Genomic DNA, 18,762 nt, shown 5'->3' with positions numbered 1-18,762 from the left:
GCCTTGGAAGAGCTGCTCTCCATTCTGTATGCTAATGAGATGTCCCTCTGTTCCATCTTTAATGCAAATGAGGCTGGGGTGTTTCCTTAATTATATCACCCTGGTCTGAAGCAGTTTAGGTGTGTCTTCCCCGGCCTTTTCATTGCTTTGTCTTTGATTCTAGCAGAGGCCTGAGGGAGGGGAATGGTTTTCCATGAATGTCACACTCTGACTCCCCAAGAGCACAAGGCTGACAGGTGAGGTGACCATGTTCTGGTTCCCCAAGAATCACAGAGCTGGTGGGTAACAGTACTCATGCAAGGATGTCACCATGAATAGACATTCTCCCACCCCCATCCTAGCCCACTCCCATCCTAGCCCACCCCCCTTTTCCAACACTTGGGAGTGTTCTGGCCTCAGTGCTTGTTTTGTACCACCACTGCTCTGCACTCCAGCCAGGGAGCAGGATTGAACGCTTGTCCCAAACTGCCTGCCCAGTGCTCCTGCTGGGGAATGGGGTTAGGGATTTACCCTGCTAAGGGGAACAGGGTTGAGGTACAGGGATTTGCAGGTTGGCAGGTCCCCACACCCTAGTCCCACTTACCAGCTGGAGTGCCAAGTGGGTGGAGCAGGGCAAGCCCCCAAATCCTGACCCCAGTCCCTGACTGGAGCGTCAGGTGAGGGGGTGAAGTGGGGCAAGCCCCCTCTCTCCAATTCTGCTCCCCAGCTCGTGTGCTGGGGAGGCAGAGCAGGGCAAGTATATCTGTTGTGTGGATGCAGCGTACATAACACACAGAGAGCTGCATATGTGGCCCATAGTGGTAAACAGGTTGAGAACCATTGCAGAACATTGTTAGCAAAACTGGAAGTAGAAGACAGGTTTCAACTCAATTTAGAGGCTATTTGCAGGCCCATTGTCTTCATTGTTTAGATCTTAATGTTCTGCAGATCTGTCTCATGGCATTTATTTTTTCAGGTTAAAATGTTATTTAATCTCCTTCAGCTATTTACTGTATATTTTTCTCTATTCATGTTTGGAGCGTGTTTCAAACTTCCACAGGAGATTAAATTACTGTGGTGGTTTCACCTCTAGATTTTAATGGAGAGCATAAATATAATTTAGGATTCTTCTTCATTTTACACAAGATAATCCCACCCTTGTTTTCCTAGATTAGATCATGCTTTCATCTCAAAAGAGTTGTTGGACACCTTTGTGAGCATTACAAATAAACTTGTTACTGTCTCACTGAACAAAGAGTATATATTTGTACCCTGGAGGCAGAAAGCGTGGGGGAAAGTCTTCCCTGTACTGATCATTGATACATTTTTCTTAACACTTCTGGGAAACTTTTTCAGTTAATTTAGTGTTTGTGAAAGGTGCTGAATTGGAAGCTTCCTAATACTGGCTAAACAATTTTTTTCTACCCTTATCTGTAGAGGTCACTAGTAGGGGTGATGGGACACAGTAATTCAGTCTCTTAAGCACACAACTTTAATTGGGCTTGTGATGGATAAGAGGAGTGCTGGCCAGCATTTGGTGACTAAATGGTTAAACTCAATTAGCTAGGGGTTTTTGGTAGGGAGCTAGGAGAGCCAATGGGAAAGGGTATTGAAATTTGAATAGGAAGATATACCTGCTCACTGTTTTCTTGGTTGGAGTTTTAAGCCAGGAGTTGAGGGAACAAGATGAATTGAACCGGGCAGAACTACCATTGCCTACAAGGAATATAGGTCATGAAAATGAACTGGACCTAAAACCATAGATCTGTAAGTAGATAGGGAATGAAATGTCTATTTAGACGTGATCAGGTTAAATTTCCGTCTCTTTGCAGATTTAACCTTCGATGTGCCTTTTCCCCCTCAGGCAGCAAAAGAAAAAAATTCCAAAATTTCCAAATCACAAAAGAGGAAAAAAAGTGTCCTTTTAAAATCCTGAGCTCTGTGTTCCTGCTTCAAAATGATCCCACCAGCACTGCCACCATGTCAAGGCTGTTGCCCACTCTGGCACTCTGAGTGCAGAAGGTGGGGCCTGCAAGACACCTTATCCTTTGTTTTTCCTATACCATCACACTGTTCTCTGTAGGCTTATTATGACTGTGGCTTATATTTCTATCCAAACTACTCTTCTAGTTAATGAATAGGAATTGTGATTGCAGCATAAAAAACTCTTCTTTTGCCCTGAATGTTGCACATTCGTTCATATATTGTCATTTCCTAGAGGCACAAGACTTATTCTTAGTATAATAATTTGGGCTTTTAAATAGCACTGAGAATCAGGTTAAATATTTAAAGATAGTCTTGTTCTGAATGAAATTATAGTGGGGATTTGTATACTGTGGTAGACTACTATTTGTCTTTTAAGTTGTATAGTATAATCAACACTAAGTATCAAAACTGTGCCCACTTTATTGATGTTAGTTGTTCAATTGAAGTCAATAGGATTAATCCTACGAGTAAGATGAGCACAGTTTGTCCCTAAAACTAAAAATGGGTGGGATAATGTTAAGGACCTGGCAAGAGTATTACTACTGAGTCACTGGGACTAATTACTATAAATATGGATAGAAGTATCTGGCACTACGTTAGGGACCTTCCTTTCTTCCTTTGCCCTTTCAAAAATATTCTAAACATATTACATGTGGAAAAAACCGTACTACATAAGAACGGCCATACTGGGTCAGACTGAAGATCCATCTAGCCCGGTATCCTGTCAGCTTTCAGTGGCCAATACAAGATGTCCCAGAAGGAGGGATCACAACAGGTAATCCTCACGTGATCCCTCCCGTCTCCCACTTCCAGAGAAACAGAGGCTAGGGATAATATTCCTACCCATTCTGGCTAATAGTCATTGATGGACCTAGCCTCCCTGAATCTATCTAGCTCTTTTTTGAGCCCTGTTAAAGTCCTAGCCTTTACAGAGAATGCAGTGAAGGAGTTCCACGGGTTGTATGCTGCGTGAAGAAAAACTTCCTTTTGTTTGCTTTAAACCTGCTGACTATTAATGTCCTTTGGTGACCCCTAGTTCTTATATTGTGGGAAGAAGTAAATAACTTTTCCTTATTCACTTTTTCCACACCAGACATGATTTTATAGACCACTATCATATCCCCCCATACTCTCCTCTTTTGTAATCTGAAAAGTCCAAGTTTTTTAATAACTCTTCATATGGGACCCGTTCCAAACCTCTAATCATGTTTGTTGCCCTTTTCTGAACCTTTTCCAATGCCAATATATCTTTTTTGAGATGAGGTGACCACATCTGTATGCAGTATTCAAGTTGTGGGAGTACCATGATTTTATATAGAGACAATAAGATACTTTCTGTCTTATTCTCTGTCTGTTTTTTAATGACTAACATTCCATTTGCTTTTTTGACTGCTGCTGCACACTGCGTGAATGTTTTCAGAGAACTATCCACAATGACTCCAAGGTCTATATCTCTTGAGTAATTGTAGCCAAATTAGTCCCCAGCAGATTGTATGTATTCACATTTATAAACATTAACTTTCATTTGCCATTTTGTTGCCCAATCACTTAGTTGGGTGTGATCTTTTTTAAGCTCTTCGCAGTCTGCCTTGGTCTTAACTGTCTTGAGCAGTGTGGTATCATCTGCAAATTTTGCCACCCCACTGTTTACCCTTTTCTCTAGATCATTTATAAATAAGTTGAATAGGATGGGTCCCAGGACAGACCCTTGGTGGACTCTACTAATTACCTCTCTCCACTCAGAAAACTTACCATTTATTCCTACCCTTTGTTTCCTGAATTTTAACCAATTATCAATCCACAAAAGGACCTTCCCTCATATCCCATGACAAGTTACTTTTCTTAAGAGCCTTTGGTGATGGACCTTGTCAAAGGCTTTCTGAAAATCTAAGTACACTACATCCATTGGATCCCCTTGTTCACATATTGTTGACCCCCTCAAAGAATGCTAGCAGATTAGTAAGGCATGATTTCTCTTTACAGAAACCATGTTGACTTCCCCCAACAAATTATGTTCATCCATGTGTCTGGCAATTTATTCTTTGCTATAGTTTCAACTAATTTGCCTGGTACTGACATTAGACTTACCGGTCTCTAATTGCCAGAATCCCCTCTAAAGCCCTTTTAAAATATTGGTGTCTGTCAGCCGACGGTCAGGTCAGTGTGTAAGTGTGTGTTACACCCAAGTCTTCAACTGCTGAGAAGCAAGGTCTCATCGCAGTGGGCAGCCTAGGAGGCTGGAGGGCGCCCCGAAAAGAGTTTAACGTCCGTGACTTCACTGCTAGGACCGGGGTCCCATCGCAGAGGACAGCCAACAGGCCTACAGACGGCCCGAGTTTATAGGAAGAGCTTATTACAGCTTAGATTTCAGCTGCTAGGATACAGGATCCCTTCGCAGCGGGCAGGCTAGGGAAGACTGAGAGATGCCCCAACAGATCTGTCACCTGGCAGTGACACGATCCAAACGCCCAAGCTCTTCCTATACCTATTCCTTGTGACTGGCTAAAGTTCTTTTAAATTGTGCTTGGTTCTGTTACAGCAACTGAAGGAGTCAGGTTAAAACTTAAACAGTTACAGGTTTATTAAAGAAGCTTATAAATCATATGGTTACAATGACTATTGCTCTTTTTCTTAACTGCTAGCAAATATAGATCTTAAAAAATGGTTACAAAGATAATAAAGATAGAAAATAGAAATAATGGTACCAAGTGACAGCTTAATCTTTAAAGAGCTCTAAGTCTATGTGTACACTTAAGACAAAGGACCACATACAGATACAATTTTTACCCCCTTCTGTGCCTCTTGACTCCAGCGTGTCAGGCCAGGGCCGGTCCATCAATTCCTAGGAAAGACAAAAATACGAGGTGGGCATCCCCGTGGAACCTCGGAAGGTCAAACACCTAACCCGACCAGCAGGTAGATGGTAGATTGACACTCAAAGTGAGTGTCCTGCTGGACCCATCTTTATACTCATGGAGTCACGTATTTCTCTTTCTTATCTGTGATGCCAAATGGTGCTGGTCTGTCTTGTGGCACCAGTTCTTACAAGGGAGTTGTGAACTTAATTTACACTTGTAAGAGAGAGAACTAAATTGGAAGTACTGGAGATTCTTTTCTCAGTGGGAGATTCCTCTCCTAGGGATGACTGTGTGTGATCGTATCAACATGGGTGCCAGCCACAGCAGTTCTCGCAGCCTCAAGGTCAGCTTATTGCCTTAATCGTTCTCTCCTCATATCTATATTTTCAGCTTACTCAGGGTCAGAGAAGCCCGCATATCCTGATCTCGCATCAAAGCTTAATGGCTTTGCTGATTTTATTCCTCCTTCTCTGCCCTGTATGCTTCAGGAACCTCAGAGAGGCAAATAAGATGGATGGGGGGGGAAGGGGGGGAGTCCTGTCTGGCTACAGTGTCACATTAGCTATCTTCCAAACTTTAGGTACAGGAGTTGATTTAAAGGATAGGTTACCAACCACAGTTAATAGTTCCGCAGTTTCCCGTTTGAGTTCTTTCAGAACTCTTGGGTGAATGCCATCCGGTCCCAGTGACTTTTACTGTTAAGTTTATCAATTTGTTCCAAAACCTCTTCTAATGACACCTCAATCTGGGACAATTCCTCAGATTTGTCACCTAAAAAGAATGACTCTGGTTTGGGAATCTCCCAAGTATCCTCAGCCATCAAGGCTGAAGCAAAGAATTCATTTAGCTTTTCTGCTGTGACTTCATCATTTTTGAGGTCTCTCTTAGCATCTCAATTGTGCAAGGGCCTCACTGGTTGTTTAGCCAGCTTCCTGCTTCTGATGTACTTTAAAAACATTTTATTATTATTTTTTGAGGTTTTAGCTAGCTGTTCATCAAACTCCTTTTTTGTTTTTCTTATATTTTTATACTTAATTTGCAAAGTTTATGGTCCTTTCTATTGTCCTCACTAGGATTTGACTTCCACTTATTAAAAGATATCTTTTTATCTGTCACTGCTGCTTTTACGTAGTTAAGCCAAGCCATGATAGCACTTTTTGTTTCTCTTATTATGTTTTTAATTGGGGTATACATTTAAGTTGGGCCTTTATTATGGTGTCTTTGAAAAGTTTCCATGCATTTTGCAGAGATTTTACTTTTGTCACTATACCTTTTAATTTCTGTTTAAATAACTTCCTCATTTTTGTGTTGTTACCCTTTCTGAAAATAAATGCCACAGTGTTGGTCTGCTGAGATGTTTTTCCCGTCACAGGGATGTTAAATTTTATTACATAATGGTCACTATTTCCAAGTGGTCCAATTATATTTACCTCTTGAACTAGATCCTGTGCTTCACTTAAGACTAAATCAAAAATAGTTTTTCCTCTTATGGGTTCCAGAACTAGCTGCTCCCAGAAGCAGTCAGTTAACGTATCAAGACATTTTATCTCTGCATCCTGTCCTGAGGTGATGTGTACCCAGTCAGTATGAGAGAGAGTTGAAATCCCCCACTCTGAGTTTTTTAAATTGATAGCCTCTCTAATCTCTCTTAGCATTTCATAGTCACTATCACTGTCCTGATCAGGTGGTCGATAATATATCTTTACAGCTATAGTCTTATTATTGGAGCATGGAATTACTATCCATTGAGATTCTATGGAACATTTTGGCTCATTTAAGATTTTTACTTCATTTGATTCTACATTTTCTTTCACGCATAGTGCCACTCCCCCACCAGCACGACCTGCTCTGTCCTTCCAATATATTTTGTAACCTGGTGTGACTGTGTCCCATTATTTGTCCTCATTCCACCAACTTTCCATGATGCCTATTATATCAATATCCTCCTTTAAAACTAGATACTCCAGTTCACCCATTTTACTATTTAGACTTCTAGCATTTCCATCCTCTCCTCCTGACTAAAACATAGATTGGGGGTGGCCAACTTCTTTCTGGGGAAAGAGCCAAGGTATTAGTGGAACCAGCGTGAAGAGCCAGGGCAAAGTTGTCAAGCGCAAAAAAAAAAAAAAAATCTGCCCCTTTAAGAAAACGCGTTCAGAGGCTTTTTGGCTACATCAGGATCCCACCGGCCGACACCATCTTTAATGCTCCATTTTTAATGGCCATGCCGGACAGCTGCCCTGCCCCTGTGAACACAAGGAGCCAGGAGGAGGGGGCTGTTTTCGGGGGCGAGGGGGCCATTTTCGGGGTCATTGGGGGGGCTTCGCGAGTTGCACTCTGGGGGCGGGGGGAAGAGCCGCATGCGGCTTGCGAGCTGTACGTTGTCCACGGCTGACATAGAACATTTCTATTAATAGAAGAACCTCCCCTAATAGATGTCTCTGTCCGATCCATGTGTTCTTCCACATCTGTTGGCTTTCCCTCAATCTTTAGTTTAAAAACTGTTCTACAACCATTTTAATGTTAAGTGCCAGCAGTCTGATTCCATTTTGATTTAGGTGGAGCCCATTCTTCCTGTATAGGTTTCCCCTATCCCAAAAGTTTCTCCAGTTCCTAATAAATCTAAATCCTTCTTCTCTACACCATCCATGCATCCATACACCGTCTCATCCATGCATTGAGACTCTGAAGCTATGCCTGCCTTCCTGGCCCTGCGCATGGAACTGGAAGCATTTCAGAAAACGCTACCATAGAGGTCCTGGATTTCAATCTGTTTTCTAGCAGCCTAAATTTGGCTTCCAGAACCTGTCTTCTATCCTTCCTTATATCATTGGTACCTACATGCACCGTGACCACCGGCTCCTCCCCAGCACTACACATAAGACCATCTAGATGTCTCGAGAGATCCGCAACCTTCGCACCAGGCAGGCAAATCACTATACAGTTCTCCCGGTCATCACAAACCCAGCTATCTATGTTTCTAATGATCAAGTCCCCCATTACTAACACCAGGCTTTTTTCAAGTGGTGTTCCCTCCCCCAGAGATGTATCCTCAATGCTCTTGAATATGTACTTATAAACTGCAATATAAACTCGCGAGCTGCACTTTTGGGAGGGGAAGAGCTGCATGCGGCTCGTGAGCCGCAGGTTGGCCATTCCTGTCCTACAGCAACCCTGCTGAGTTTAATTTTCCTGGGAGCTGTGCTGGCTAGTCTTCAGGTTCAACTGAAGAAGTTCATGCCTGATGATTAGATATCATTTGTTGTTGTGATTGTAAGGATTTGCTGTAGAACTGCAAAATAATGGCCTCGTTAAACCTTTATCTATTTTCCTTAACAATGTAGGTTTACTAATCTTCTCCTAATCTCTGGTTTGTTTTGTGTAAATGGTAGGCTCCCTAGAGTGTTTGTTTTTAAGAGAGTGATTTACAAAACATTTCACAAGCTTGAGTACTCGGTAAGATAGAAATCAGTGGGAAGCACTAAGTTCCTTTGCAGAACTGTTGCCTTCTTAGGCTTAAATATATCCCTGCCAAGAAGATTTTAATTTGTGTTCTATAATGTGTCATGTACTTTTTCCTACCTAAAAATGAAATCCGATAGTTTGTCAGCTAAATAGAGACCATTTGTCACCTGGGGTATGTGAATTTCTAAATTCTTGAATTTCTGTGGCAGGATTTTTTTCTTTTTCTTTTTTTTAAGTGACTGCCACAAAGCAGTAGTTTGAACGGTTTATCTCCCTGTTTTGATGTGTGTGGTATAATATTTTTTTCTTTTAAAATCCAACTGAGCTCAATACAGGAAATTAAACAACCTTAATTTACATCTTTAAGGCATTGATAGATCAAACAGAAGATCAGAGAAATCCCTGTTCTTCTCTCTTGAACAAATTTACAGACACTTTCATAACTACCCAAACTTTTTTCACTGTCACCAGAATTACTTAGTAAGACCATGTCTACCAGTCTTGTGACAGTCAGCATAAAACTGGTACAGTTATTAAATTGCTTGTGTTTGTGTACACGTGGCTCCTTGTGTTGGTCAAGACATGCATCACTGGGAGTATTTATGTCAATTTGAATTGGTGTGGGGCACTGTGTAGGGTGGCTCATGAAAGCTAGTATTAATCATTGTAAGCAGTGCAACGTCTACAGTACGGTGATGCTGCATTGAGTCAATTACATCAACCATGTCTCTATGTCCAGGGACAGCCTTAGGAAAATGGTTCCCTGAGCAAAGATGTATTTGATGCCATTGCCTCCCTGGGCTTCCCCCCTTCGATCACCCCTGGACACTGCTGCCTCCCCAGGCTTCCTCAGCCACCATTGGTCCTGGGCCTATGGTCTCCTCCTACATTGCCCTGAGTTCCCTTTGTCAGACTCGCAACCCAGGCCTACCCCACTCCTTGCCTTTTGATCACAGTACCTGCCTCCCAAGAGCACCTGAAGAGGTAACCGGTGTTCCTTTTTTTTTTTTTTAAATGTCCATGAGTGGAATAAATTTTGTTGTGTGCCAGTATGAAGGCGATGCACAGTGGATAAAAATTGATGTTTTTTTAAAAAATCAAAAATCTGCCCCATTAAGTCACTCCTGAATCTAACTTTATTTAAATGGGATTTTTAAAAAAGTAATCAATAAAATACTACATTTCTACTTTAAAAATAAGTTATAATTAAGTCTTATCACAAACATGCTATTCTTATATTTACACTCTCTTAAAAATGAATTAATGGATCTAGTCTGTCCAGCCTTGTTCCTTGAAGGTTCGGGGCTTTCAGTTCATGTTAGTCTGCTGAGAAACATGTGCAAAGATAAACGTAGGCTGGATAGAATTGTTTTTGTTCTGTGCTTATTTGGGTGGTGAACCTGGGCCAATATATAGAAAAGGAGAGAGGCAGTATAGAAAGGAACACTGGAGTGCACTGAAAAGGAAAAGGGGAAGACCCTTATTCAGTACACACACAGACAGAAAATCTGTTGTGACTTCTGAGTGTAAAAGAGATCATATCTGGGAATATTTTGAAGAAATTCTTTCCCTGGGTAAAAAAGGAAAATGTCAGTCAAGTCTAAGCAGAGCAAGAAGGTGATGCAGAGCCTAGCTGCACAAATGAAACTATCATAGGAAAAATGTTTATTGGGAGAAAATGATGTGGATATGTCTGAAGGATAATGTGGATCAACTTTGCAATGCATCATTCTTCTTCAAGACTTTTTCTTTGCCTTTTAGTATGTGTGATTTAACAGGCAAATTGCTATGTTGATGTTGGTAGAAAAAAAAGTTTAACTAATTAACCAAGCTATAAATATTAGCTAACTACCTCAGACACACTCATCCAGGAACCTACCCTTGCAATAATCCCCATTGCCAATGCTGACCACACATCTATAAAAGCGACACCATCACCGGATGTAACTACATAAGCCACCACATCAGAGGCTCTTACAACTGCACATCCACTAATGTGGTATATGCCATTGAGTGCTAGCAATGCCTCTTTGCCATGTATATTGGTAAAACTAGGTAGATTCTAGCCCAGTATCCTGTCTCCTGCTAGCCTCTCCTCCCTACAACCTCCCTCACTGTGACTCCCCCCTCAGAGTTTCCCTCCATTGTACCCCTACTCCCATTTGCCCATTGTACCCTTACTCCCATTTGCCTCATTTGTCCCATTTGCACCTCCCTTTGGTGCCTCCTGCATCCCTCTCCTGCCCCAGCCTCACATGCCCCAGTTCCCCCTTATCTGCCCTATCCCTCTTCATCCCCCTGCTGACCTCCCTCTCCGGGCTGGCTTTCCCCTAGGGTTGCCAGGTGTCCGGTATTTACCCGGACAGTCCAGTATTTTCGCCTCCTGTCCTGTAAAAAAAATTCAGAGAATACCAGACACCTAAGATGTCCGGTATTCTCTGAATTTTTCCCCGGCCAGGAGGCGAAAATGCCGAGCACCTGGTAACCCTATAAACACTCAACACCCAGCTCCCAACACCCCCAGATCCCCGACCCCAGTCCCCATGCCTCCTTGGTTTCACAAGACTGCCCGCACAAAGTGGCTGCCAACCAAGGGGAAGGAATGCAGGGGTAGGAAGCAACCACTCCCCTGTTCCTACCCCTGCACTCACTCTTAAAGGGGACAGTGATAGAAATGTAGCCGTGTTAGTCTGGTGTAGCTGAAACAAAAAACAGGACTATGTAGCACTTTAAAGACTAACAAGATGGTTTATTAGGTGATGAGCTTTCGTGTGCCAGATCCATTTCCTCAGATCAAATAGTGGAAGAAAATTGTCACAACCATATTTGTGACAATTTTCTTCCACTATTTGATCTGAGGAAGTGGGTCTGTCCTACGAAAGCTCATCACCTAATAAACCATCTTGTTAGTCTTTAAAGTGCTACATAGTCCTGTTTTTTGTTAAAGGGGACATGCTGTTTTATTTTAATTTTTTGTTTTTGGCTCAACAACAACCCCCACTGGGACTCGGGGATCCAGCCTGGAGCCTGGCCCCAGAGTCACTGTGAGCAGCGGCTGGGCTCAGGCAGAATCCCCCGCATCAAGGCTGCGTCATTTAGAGAAACCAACTCAGTGCTGGGTGCAGGGCGAAGAGACAATCCTGGGGAGCGAAGGAGAGTTTGTGTGCAAACTGAGCCTTGCTTCAGAGTCCTACCAAGCTAATCATCAATGTATGAGTATGGCCTGGCAACTTATCACAGCACAGCAGCCAGAGGTTCATGGACTGGCGGTTGGGAACACCTGTGTTACAGTAATAAACCATGCTTTTATTAAAAATCCTACAGTAGATCACCCTCAAGATAGGCGTGCCTTTTCTTGCAAAAATTTAAATGGATGAAAGATTAGATAATTATATCCTATGCTATTCTCTTTCTCTGTTCTGTAAAATCTCTGCTTGACCAAGTATGCACCATAACCCAACAGTGTCACACGCTAGACAACAGCTTTGCATGACTAAAAAAATATGGTTTAGTGACTAAAATATGCAGGCATGCTCATTTGGAAGAAGATAATTTAGTTGTGGCTTGCTTTTTTCTAAGGCTGCATCTACACTACGAGTTTTCTCGGCAAAAAATATGCTAATGAGGGACTCATTTGCATGAGTCATGATCTCATTTGCATATTTTCTACCCTCTGTTTTTGCTCTGGGGTTTTTGCGCAAAAAAACAAGCAGTGTGGACATTTTCTTTTTGCGCAAAACCCCCTGTTTTCCGATCTTGTGGGGAAAGGTTTTTTTTGCGCAAAAAGAAAACGTCCACACTGCTTGTCTTTGCACAAAAATCCCAGCACAAAAAGACAGCAGAAAATATGCAAATGAGATCATGACTCATGCAAATGAGTCCCTCATTAGCATATTTTTTGCTGAGAAAACTCGTAGTGTAGATGCAGCTTAAGTGACCTTCATAGTTAAATAGCTAGTAGCAATTTGTACTGCAAGCCTAAGATGATATGGTAAGATGGAAGGCAAAAGGACAAAAGCTACTTCTTTTATAGAAACAGTAGGGTTAGCATGTGCTATTGCTGCCAATCTCCATACTTTTATGGTATGATTAAAATTTAATCAGTGGCTCAAAGGAAATGTCTTTCTGTGCCAACAGAAACGTTAAGCAGTCATAAGATGCTCATGTAGGATGCTTGTAAAATGTCCAGATCTGGCTGTAGAAGATAATGTATAACTGCTGCCACCAGCTAACATTTAATCGTTTAACTTGGGAGAAGAGTGCTGGCAATTCCAGGTTCAAAAATTTTGCTGGTGACAATTCGGGGTTTTTTACTTATCAAGATGGCTGCTTACATTATAACTGGAGGAAGTGGAAGCAACTCATAATTGATTAAATGGTAAAAAAGAATTGTGAAATTCAGTGAGTCTGTTGTAAAGATATTTCTACTTTTATTACAATTATTTTTATTATCCATAGTGTTCATAGGAAAAGTATTGAAGAGGCTCTTTGCTGCTACTCCCTCCACTTCTCGTGTGCCTTTTCCAAGTGGAGAAGAGATGGTTCCGAAAAATCTAGCCTCAAAACCAGAGCCAAAGGATTTTGAGAATGCTCAGGCTTCATCAGAATGTGCCAGTTCCCCAGGTAATAATATAACCTGCAAATTACTGCAACGTGAAGATGTTTGTTTGGCTTTTGGTCATTATTTTAATTGTACTGGAACACACAGTGTAGAGCTTATACTATGAATTGAACCCCAATTTTTTAACACAAAATTTGCTTTGGCTTTTCCCTGTCAAGTTCTATGCAGTGCCTAGCATCTAACCCATTGATCAAACTACATTTTTCACTGAGGAAAAAAATCCTTTGTTCATACAAAGTTAGGGTTGCCTGATAGAATCAGGTGTCCTTCCAAAATTTCAAGTTGAGCAGGACTCAGAAGTCTGATAGTTAAGGTATGCACCAAAGCAGCCCTGATTTTGTATGTTCTGGGTCTCAGAATTATGAGGTTCTCTGGACTTGACATTCTGGAAAGGCACATGAGTCTACCAGGCAATCTTAACTCTGCACTGGGTTTTTTGGTCAGTAAATTTCCTAACTTTTTTTAACATAAAATATTCTTTGTAAGAGTTCTTTATTTGGATAGCAATATATTAGATGGTAGACATGCTACTTGAATAACTGGTCTTTATTTCACCCTGCAGGATGCCTTGCTGTAATATAATGGTTTGTACTTTGAATGGGAGTGGAGGAGTAGGGCTGGGAGAAAATTGGACATTGATGATCACAGAAAATGTATTGACTTTATTTTGTGTTGGTTACATTAAGTTTAAATATGTGAGAGAAGACTTTGTGGCTGTCTCTACATTGGCACCCTTTTCCGGAAAAGGGATGCTAATGAGACCAGTCAGAATTGCAAATGCCGCGGGGGATTTAAATATCCCCCGTGGCATTTGCATGAACATGGCTGCCGCTTTTTTCCAGCTCAGGGTTTTGCCGGAGAAAAGCGCCAGTCTAGACGGGATATTTTGGAAAATAAAGCCTTTTCCGGAAGAGCCCTTATGCCTCTTAAAATCAGGAAGGCTTTATTTTCCGAAAGATCTGGAGCTTTTCTCCGGCAAAACCCCGAGCCGGAAAAAAAAGGCAGCCATGTTCATGCAAATACCGTGGGCGATATTTAAATCCCCCGCGGCATTTGCAATTCCGACTGGTCTCATTAGCATCCCTTTTCCGGAAAAGGGTGCCAATGTAGACACAGCCTGTGTGTCCTTCTCTACACAGACCCTTTTCCATATTTCCTGTTAACCCTCCCCATCCTGGCTTGCTAAGTCATTACTCCCTACACGCAGAGTTGTTCATTGCTGATACAAACAAATCAAAGGCAGCACTTTACTTAGTAACATAGGCTGAGCTGTATATAAAGCTGCTTCTGATGGAAAAAGGACTGGACTGGCAGTGAGGAGAGATGAGGTGATGATGACAGGCAGTGAAGAGATCAACATGCAGCTAGGGTAATCGTTGCTCTGGCTAGGTTTACCCACTGAATCTCCACTCTACACCAGTTGGCTGGTCCACACAGGGAATGGCATGTACCTTAACTTTGTATATCCTAGTTTTGCTATTCTCCTCATTCTGGACTGCTAATAGGTACCACAATGCACCCTAAACTCTGCATCAAGTTTTAGAGTAATATTAAGAACCCCCACTTATCACAGGGCTGGCTGTCCCTAGGCCTCTGGCCTTTCAAAGGGAAAGCCACTCAGTTACAACATCCAAGGATCACAGCCTTACTATTTCATTGGAAATTCAGAACTATCCACCATGACAGGGGCGGGGGGAGGGAGAGGGAGAGATATGAGGCAATGACTGAAAAAGCAGTATAAGTGGAGAACTGGGCTGTGATAAGTGGGGTCTGCTCTTGCAGCGGGGAATGAGACCTGCTGCATGGTGGGGGAGGGGCAGGGTTTCTGCTCCAGTGGCCAGGAATGTATGTGTGTTAATAAATGGGTGCCATGGTGGCACACATCCAAACCAGCCCACATGACCTCTGTATTGGTGCACAAGCCAAACCTCACTCCACTCATGGTTGGAAAATCTTAGAGGGAACACTGCTCTCTTCTTGTATCCAGCTTTTCTATCAACTGTACAAGAAATCCCCACCAGGAACTGATCTCACTTTATGTGTGCCATGGCCACATCCACAGCCTTCTTCAATAATGTCCCTCTAATTATATATGTATGCAGGGCTGCCACATTGGCCTCAGATTACAGCTTTGCAAAACCCTGACAAGTGATGGCAGATACTGTACTAGGCCTTATTTTTTCCTCTCTCTCTCTTTCTCACACACACTCACACACAGACACACACCCAACCAACCACTCAAACTTCTGCTGTCCACAGGAGGGCACAGGTCTACAGACATTAGATGTAGAGTACTCACAGGGATGCTACTCGAAGAAGAGGAAGCTTCTGACCTTGTGCAGTAACAAAGCTTCTTGGAGATTTGTCTCTGGATGCTCTACTGCCCACTCTCCTCCCATCTAGTTTAGAGTTTGTTCAGCGAGCTTTGCAGTAGAGAAGAAACTGACGGATCGGTCATGTCAATGGCACCGCGTGACGATTACTGTGAATTCATGTGAATTCTCCTAGATTTTGATTTATGCAGTATTATGCTATAGGAGCATCTGTGGCCTTAAATCAGTAATCTTAGAATCATAGAATCATAGAATCATAGGACTGGAAGGGACCTCGAGAGGTCATCGAGTCCAGCCCCCCGCCCTCAAGGCAGGATCAAGCTCCGTCTACACCATCCCTGACAGATGTCTATCTAACCTGTTCTTAAATATCTCCAGAGAGGGAGATTCCACCACCTCCCTTGGCAATTTATTCCAATATTTGACCACCCTGACAGTTAGGAATTTTTTCCTAATGTCCAATCTAAACCTCCCTTGCTGCACTTTAAGCCCATTACTCCTTGTCCTGTCCTCAGAAACCAAGAGGAACAAATTTTCTCCTTCCTCCTTGTGACACCCTTTTAGATATTTGAAAGCCGCTATCATGTCCCCCCTTAATCTTCTTTTTTCCAAACTAAACAAGCCCAGTTCATGAAGCCTGGCTTCATAGGTCATGTTCTCTAAACCTTTAATCATTCTTGTCGCTCTTCTCTGTACCCTTTCCAATTTCTCCACATCTTTCTTGAAATGTGGCGCCCAGAACTGGACACAGTACTCCAGCTGAGGCCTAACTAGTGCAGAGTAGAGCGGCAGAATGACTTCACGAGTTTTGCTTACAACACACCTGTTGATACAACCTAGAATCATATTTGCTTTTTTTGCAACAGCATCACACTTCAGTGGCTTTAAATCTTCCTGAAAACACCATCCTGGCCACCATGGATGTAGAAGCTCTTTACACCAACATTCAACACGATGATGGATTACTGGCTGTCAGGAACACTATCCCTGATGACACACACCTAATTACAGAGCTCTACTACTTTGTCCTCACCCACAACTATTTCCAATTTAGGGACAATTTTTATCTTTAAGTCAGTGGCATAACTATGGGCACCCGCATGACCCTACAATATGCCCAAATCTTTATGGCTGACCTTGAACAACATTTCCTCAGCTCTCGCCCGCAGCACCTTTACTCTACTTATGCTACATTGATGATGTTTTCATCATATGGACCCTCAGGAAGGAGACCCTGGAAGAATTTCACAGGGATTTCAACAACTTCTGCCCCACTATCAATCTTAGCCTGGATCAATCCACACAAGATATCCATTTCCTTGACTCTCCAGTACAATTAAACAATGGACACATTTCTACCACCTTATCTCAGAAACCTACCTACTGTTACACTTACCTACATGCCTATAGATTCCATCCAAGACACATTTTCCAATTAATTGTTTACAGCCAGGCCCTAAGATACAACCGGATTTTCTCCAGTCGCACAGACCAAAACAAACACCTATAGGATCTATATCAAGCATTCTTAAAACTAAAATACCTACCCGGAGAAATGGAAAAAACAGATTGACAGAGCCAGATAAGTACCCAGACATCAGCTTCTTCAAAATAGGCCCTACAAAGAAAACAGAATTCCACTTGTCATCACCAACAGCCCCCAATTTAAACCCCTCCATCACATTTTCAACCATCTACAACCTATCCTGGAAAATGACCCCTCATTCTCACAGGCCTTGGGAGACAGGCCAATCCTTGCCTACAGACAGCCCCCTAACCTCAAACAAATTCTTTCCAGTAACCATGAAACACATCTGCATTATACTCATCCAGGATCCCACCCCTGCAATCAGCTCCGGTGCCAACTCTGTTCACACATCCATATATACAAGTGACATCATCACAGGACCTAACCACATAAACCACCACATCAGAGACTCCTATAACTGCACTGCCACCAATATGATCAATGCCCCTCTGCCACGTATTATTGGCCAAATTGGACAGTCTCTACAATGAAGGATTAGTGGACACACATCAGATATTCAAAAAGCTAACGCACAGAAAGCTGTTGGGGAACATTTTAACTTGTCTGGGCACTCATCGAGGAATCTCAGTTTCCATATTATTACAAGCCAATTTCAAACACCAGCTTGAAAGAAGTTGCAGAACTTAATTTCGTTTATAAGTTTGATACCTACAATAGAGGTTTAAACAAAGACCTTAACTGGATTACTTGCTACATTTCACGTCCTAATTACATAAAAGGCCAAAAACCAGGTACTTAAGAGTACTTAGAACCCTCCCTATCAGCTTCTTTTAGCATGAAAACTCTAATTGACTATTCTTCCTCCTCCTACTTTCCCCCCCTTTCCTTTCCCTCCCCATCCCCTCTCTGCTATTTATTTGGAACTTGGACCCCTTAAACTCCATTCATGTGAAGAAGTGGGTTGTGCCCACAAATGCTCATGACATATCTACATTTTTTGTATTAGTCTCTAAGGTGCTGCAGACTAACACGGTTACCCCTCTGAGACTTGTGGCTTTAAAAGTCTTTTCAGCCTTAATATCAATACAGAAGCTGCTCATATCCTGCCCTCACTCTTGTCTCTTCTATAACAAAACTTGTCACATTTCCAGTGTAACTGGCCCTCTGACCTCCCATTGGATTAGTTCTGTGGGCTCCTGTGTTCTATCTAAATTAAAGATGTTAACAAAGACCCTGTTGCTGTCCAACATTTAGCAGCTTTAAACTAGGTTTGGTACACAAAGATATTAGCCTGTGTAGCACCGTGGCACAAACACCATTAAAATTATTTAAAACTTTTATTAAAGATACAGAAAAGAATGGGAAAACAGTTCAAGCGTTTGAAATGTAAAATATTAAATAAGGATTTTATTGTAACAATATCCCTTTTCCTTTAACTGGAGAAAGGGTTTTTAGAAGCACACTATTTTTAGTTCCTGGATGAGCTGTGGTAACCCTTTCCTGGGGAGTAGAAGAATCCCTAACTCACAACAAGATACAGGACATTGATAGATTTAAAACAATATGGTTCCCAAATATATTGCATGTGATTGTAATGTCTATCACATTGCTATTCCAGGGATTTTTAATCCAAGTAACAAATGTCTGGGAAAATAAAACTTAAAGATGTAGGCAATGACAGTCTTGTTCACTCAACACATCTGACAAATCAGCACAACTTAAGGATATCTTTGCAGCACACCACTTAGGAGAGTAAACAATTCATCTTCCATTTCACTGTTAAGAGACAGTTTTTCAGGAGTAATTATGAGTAAAAATAGAGCAATATAGGTTGTACAGCCCTTAACTGGGACTCTCTGGTCTGGCAATGACTGTAGTTCAGGTGGCGCAGCAGGGAGCTCTGGCCCCTGTGGCCAGGCGGTAGTGGGGGCCCAGGAGCGGTGGCCACGGAACTCTGGCCCCAGCTGCAGAGCTTGGGGCCAGCAGCAAAAGCCAAGGAGCTGCGGCCATGGCCACAGAGTTCTATCCCCA

The 18,762-nt window shown here is 42.3% G+C and overlaps 1 protein-coding gene across 3 annotated transcripts in view; it reads left to right on the top strand.

The window, feature by feature from the left end:
• The window catches only part of ERICH1 (glutamate rich 1), a 175,867-nt gene that overhangs the window by 16,517 nt on the left and 140,588 nt on the right, over window positions 1-18,762 (top strand). For 2 of the 3 annotated variants that reach the window (XM_006130972.4, XM_014577454.3), the window contains exon 2: window positions 12,747-12,911. The exons of the other annotated variant lie outside the window; for it this stretch is intronic. In XM_006130972.4, coding sequence (XP_006131034.2) covers window positions 12,747-12,911 — 165 coding nt within the window. The remainder of the gene's footprint in view (window positions 1-12,746; window positions 12,912-18,762) is intronic. 3 annotated transcript variants of the gene reach the window in all.

Source organism: Pelodiscus sinensis, chromosome 3, assembly GCF_049634645.1.
Source record: "Pelodiscus sinensis isolate JC-2024 chromosome 3, ASM4963464v1, whole genome shotgun sequence".
Lineage (NCBI taxonomy): Eukaryota > Metazoa > Chordata > Testudines > Trionychidae > Pelodiscus > Pelodiscus sinensis.
This window is presented reverse-complemented; position numbering and strand designations above follow the sequence as displayed.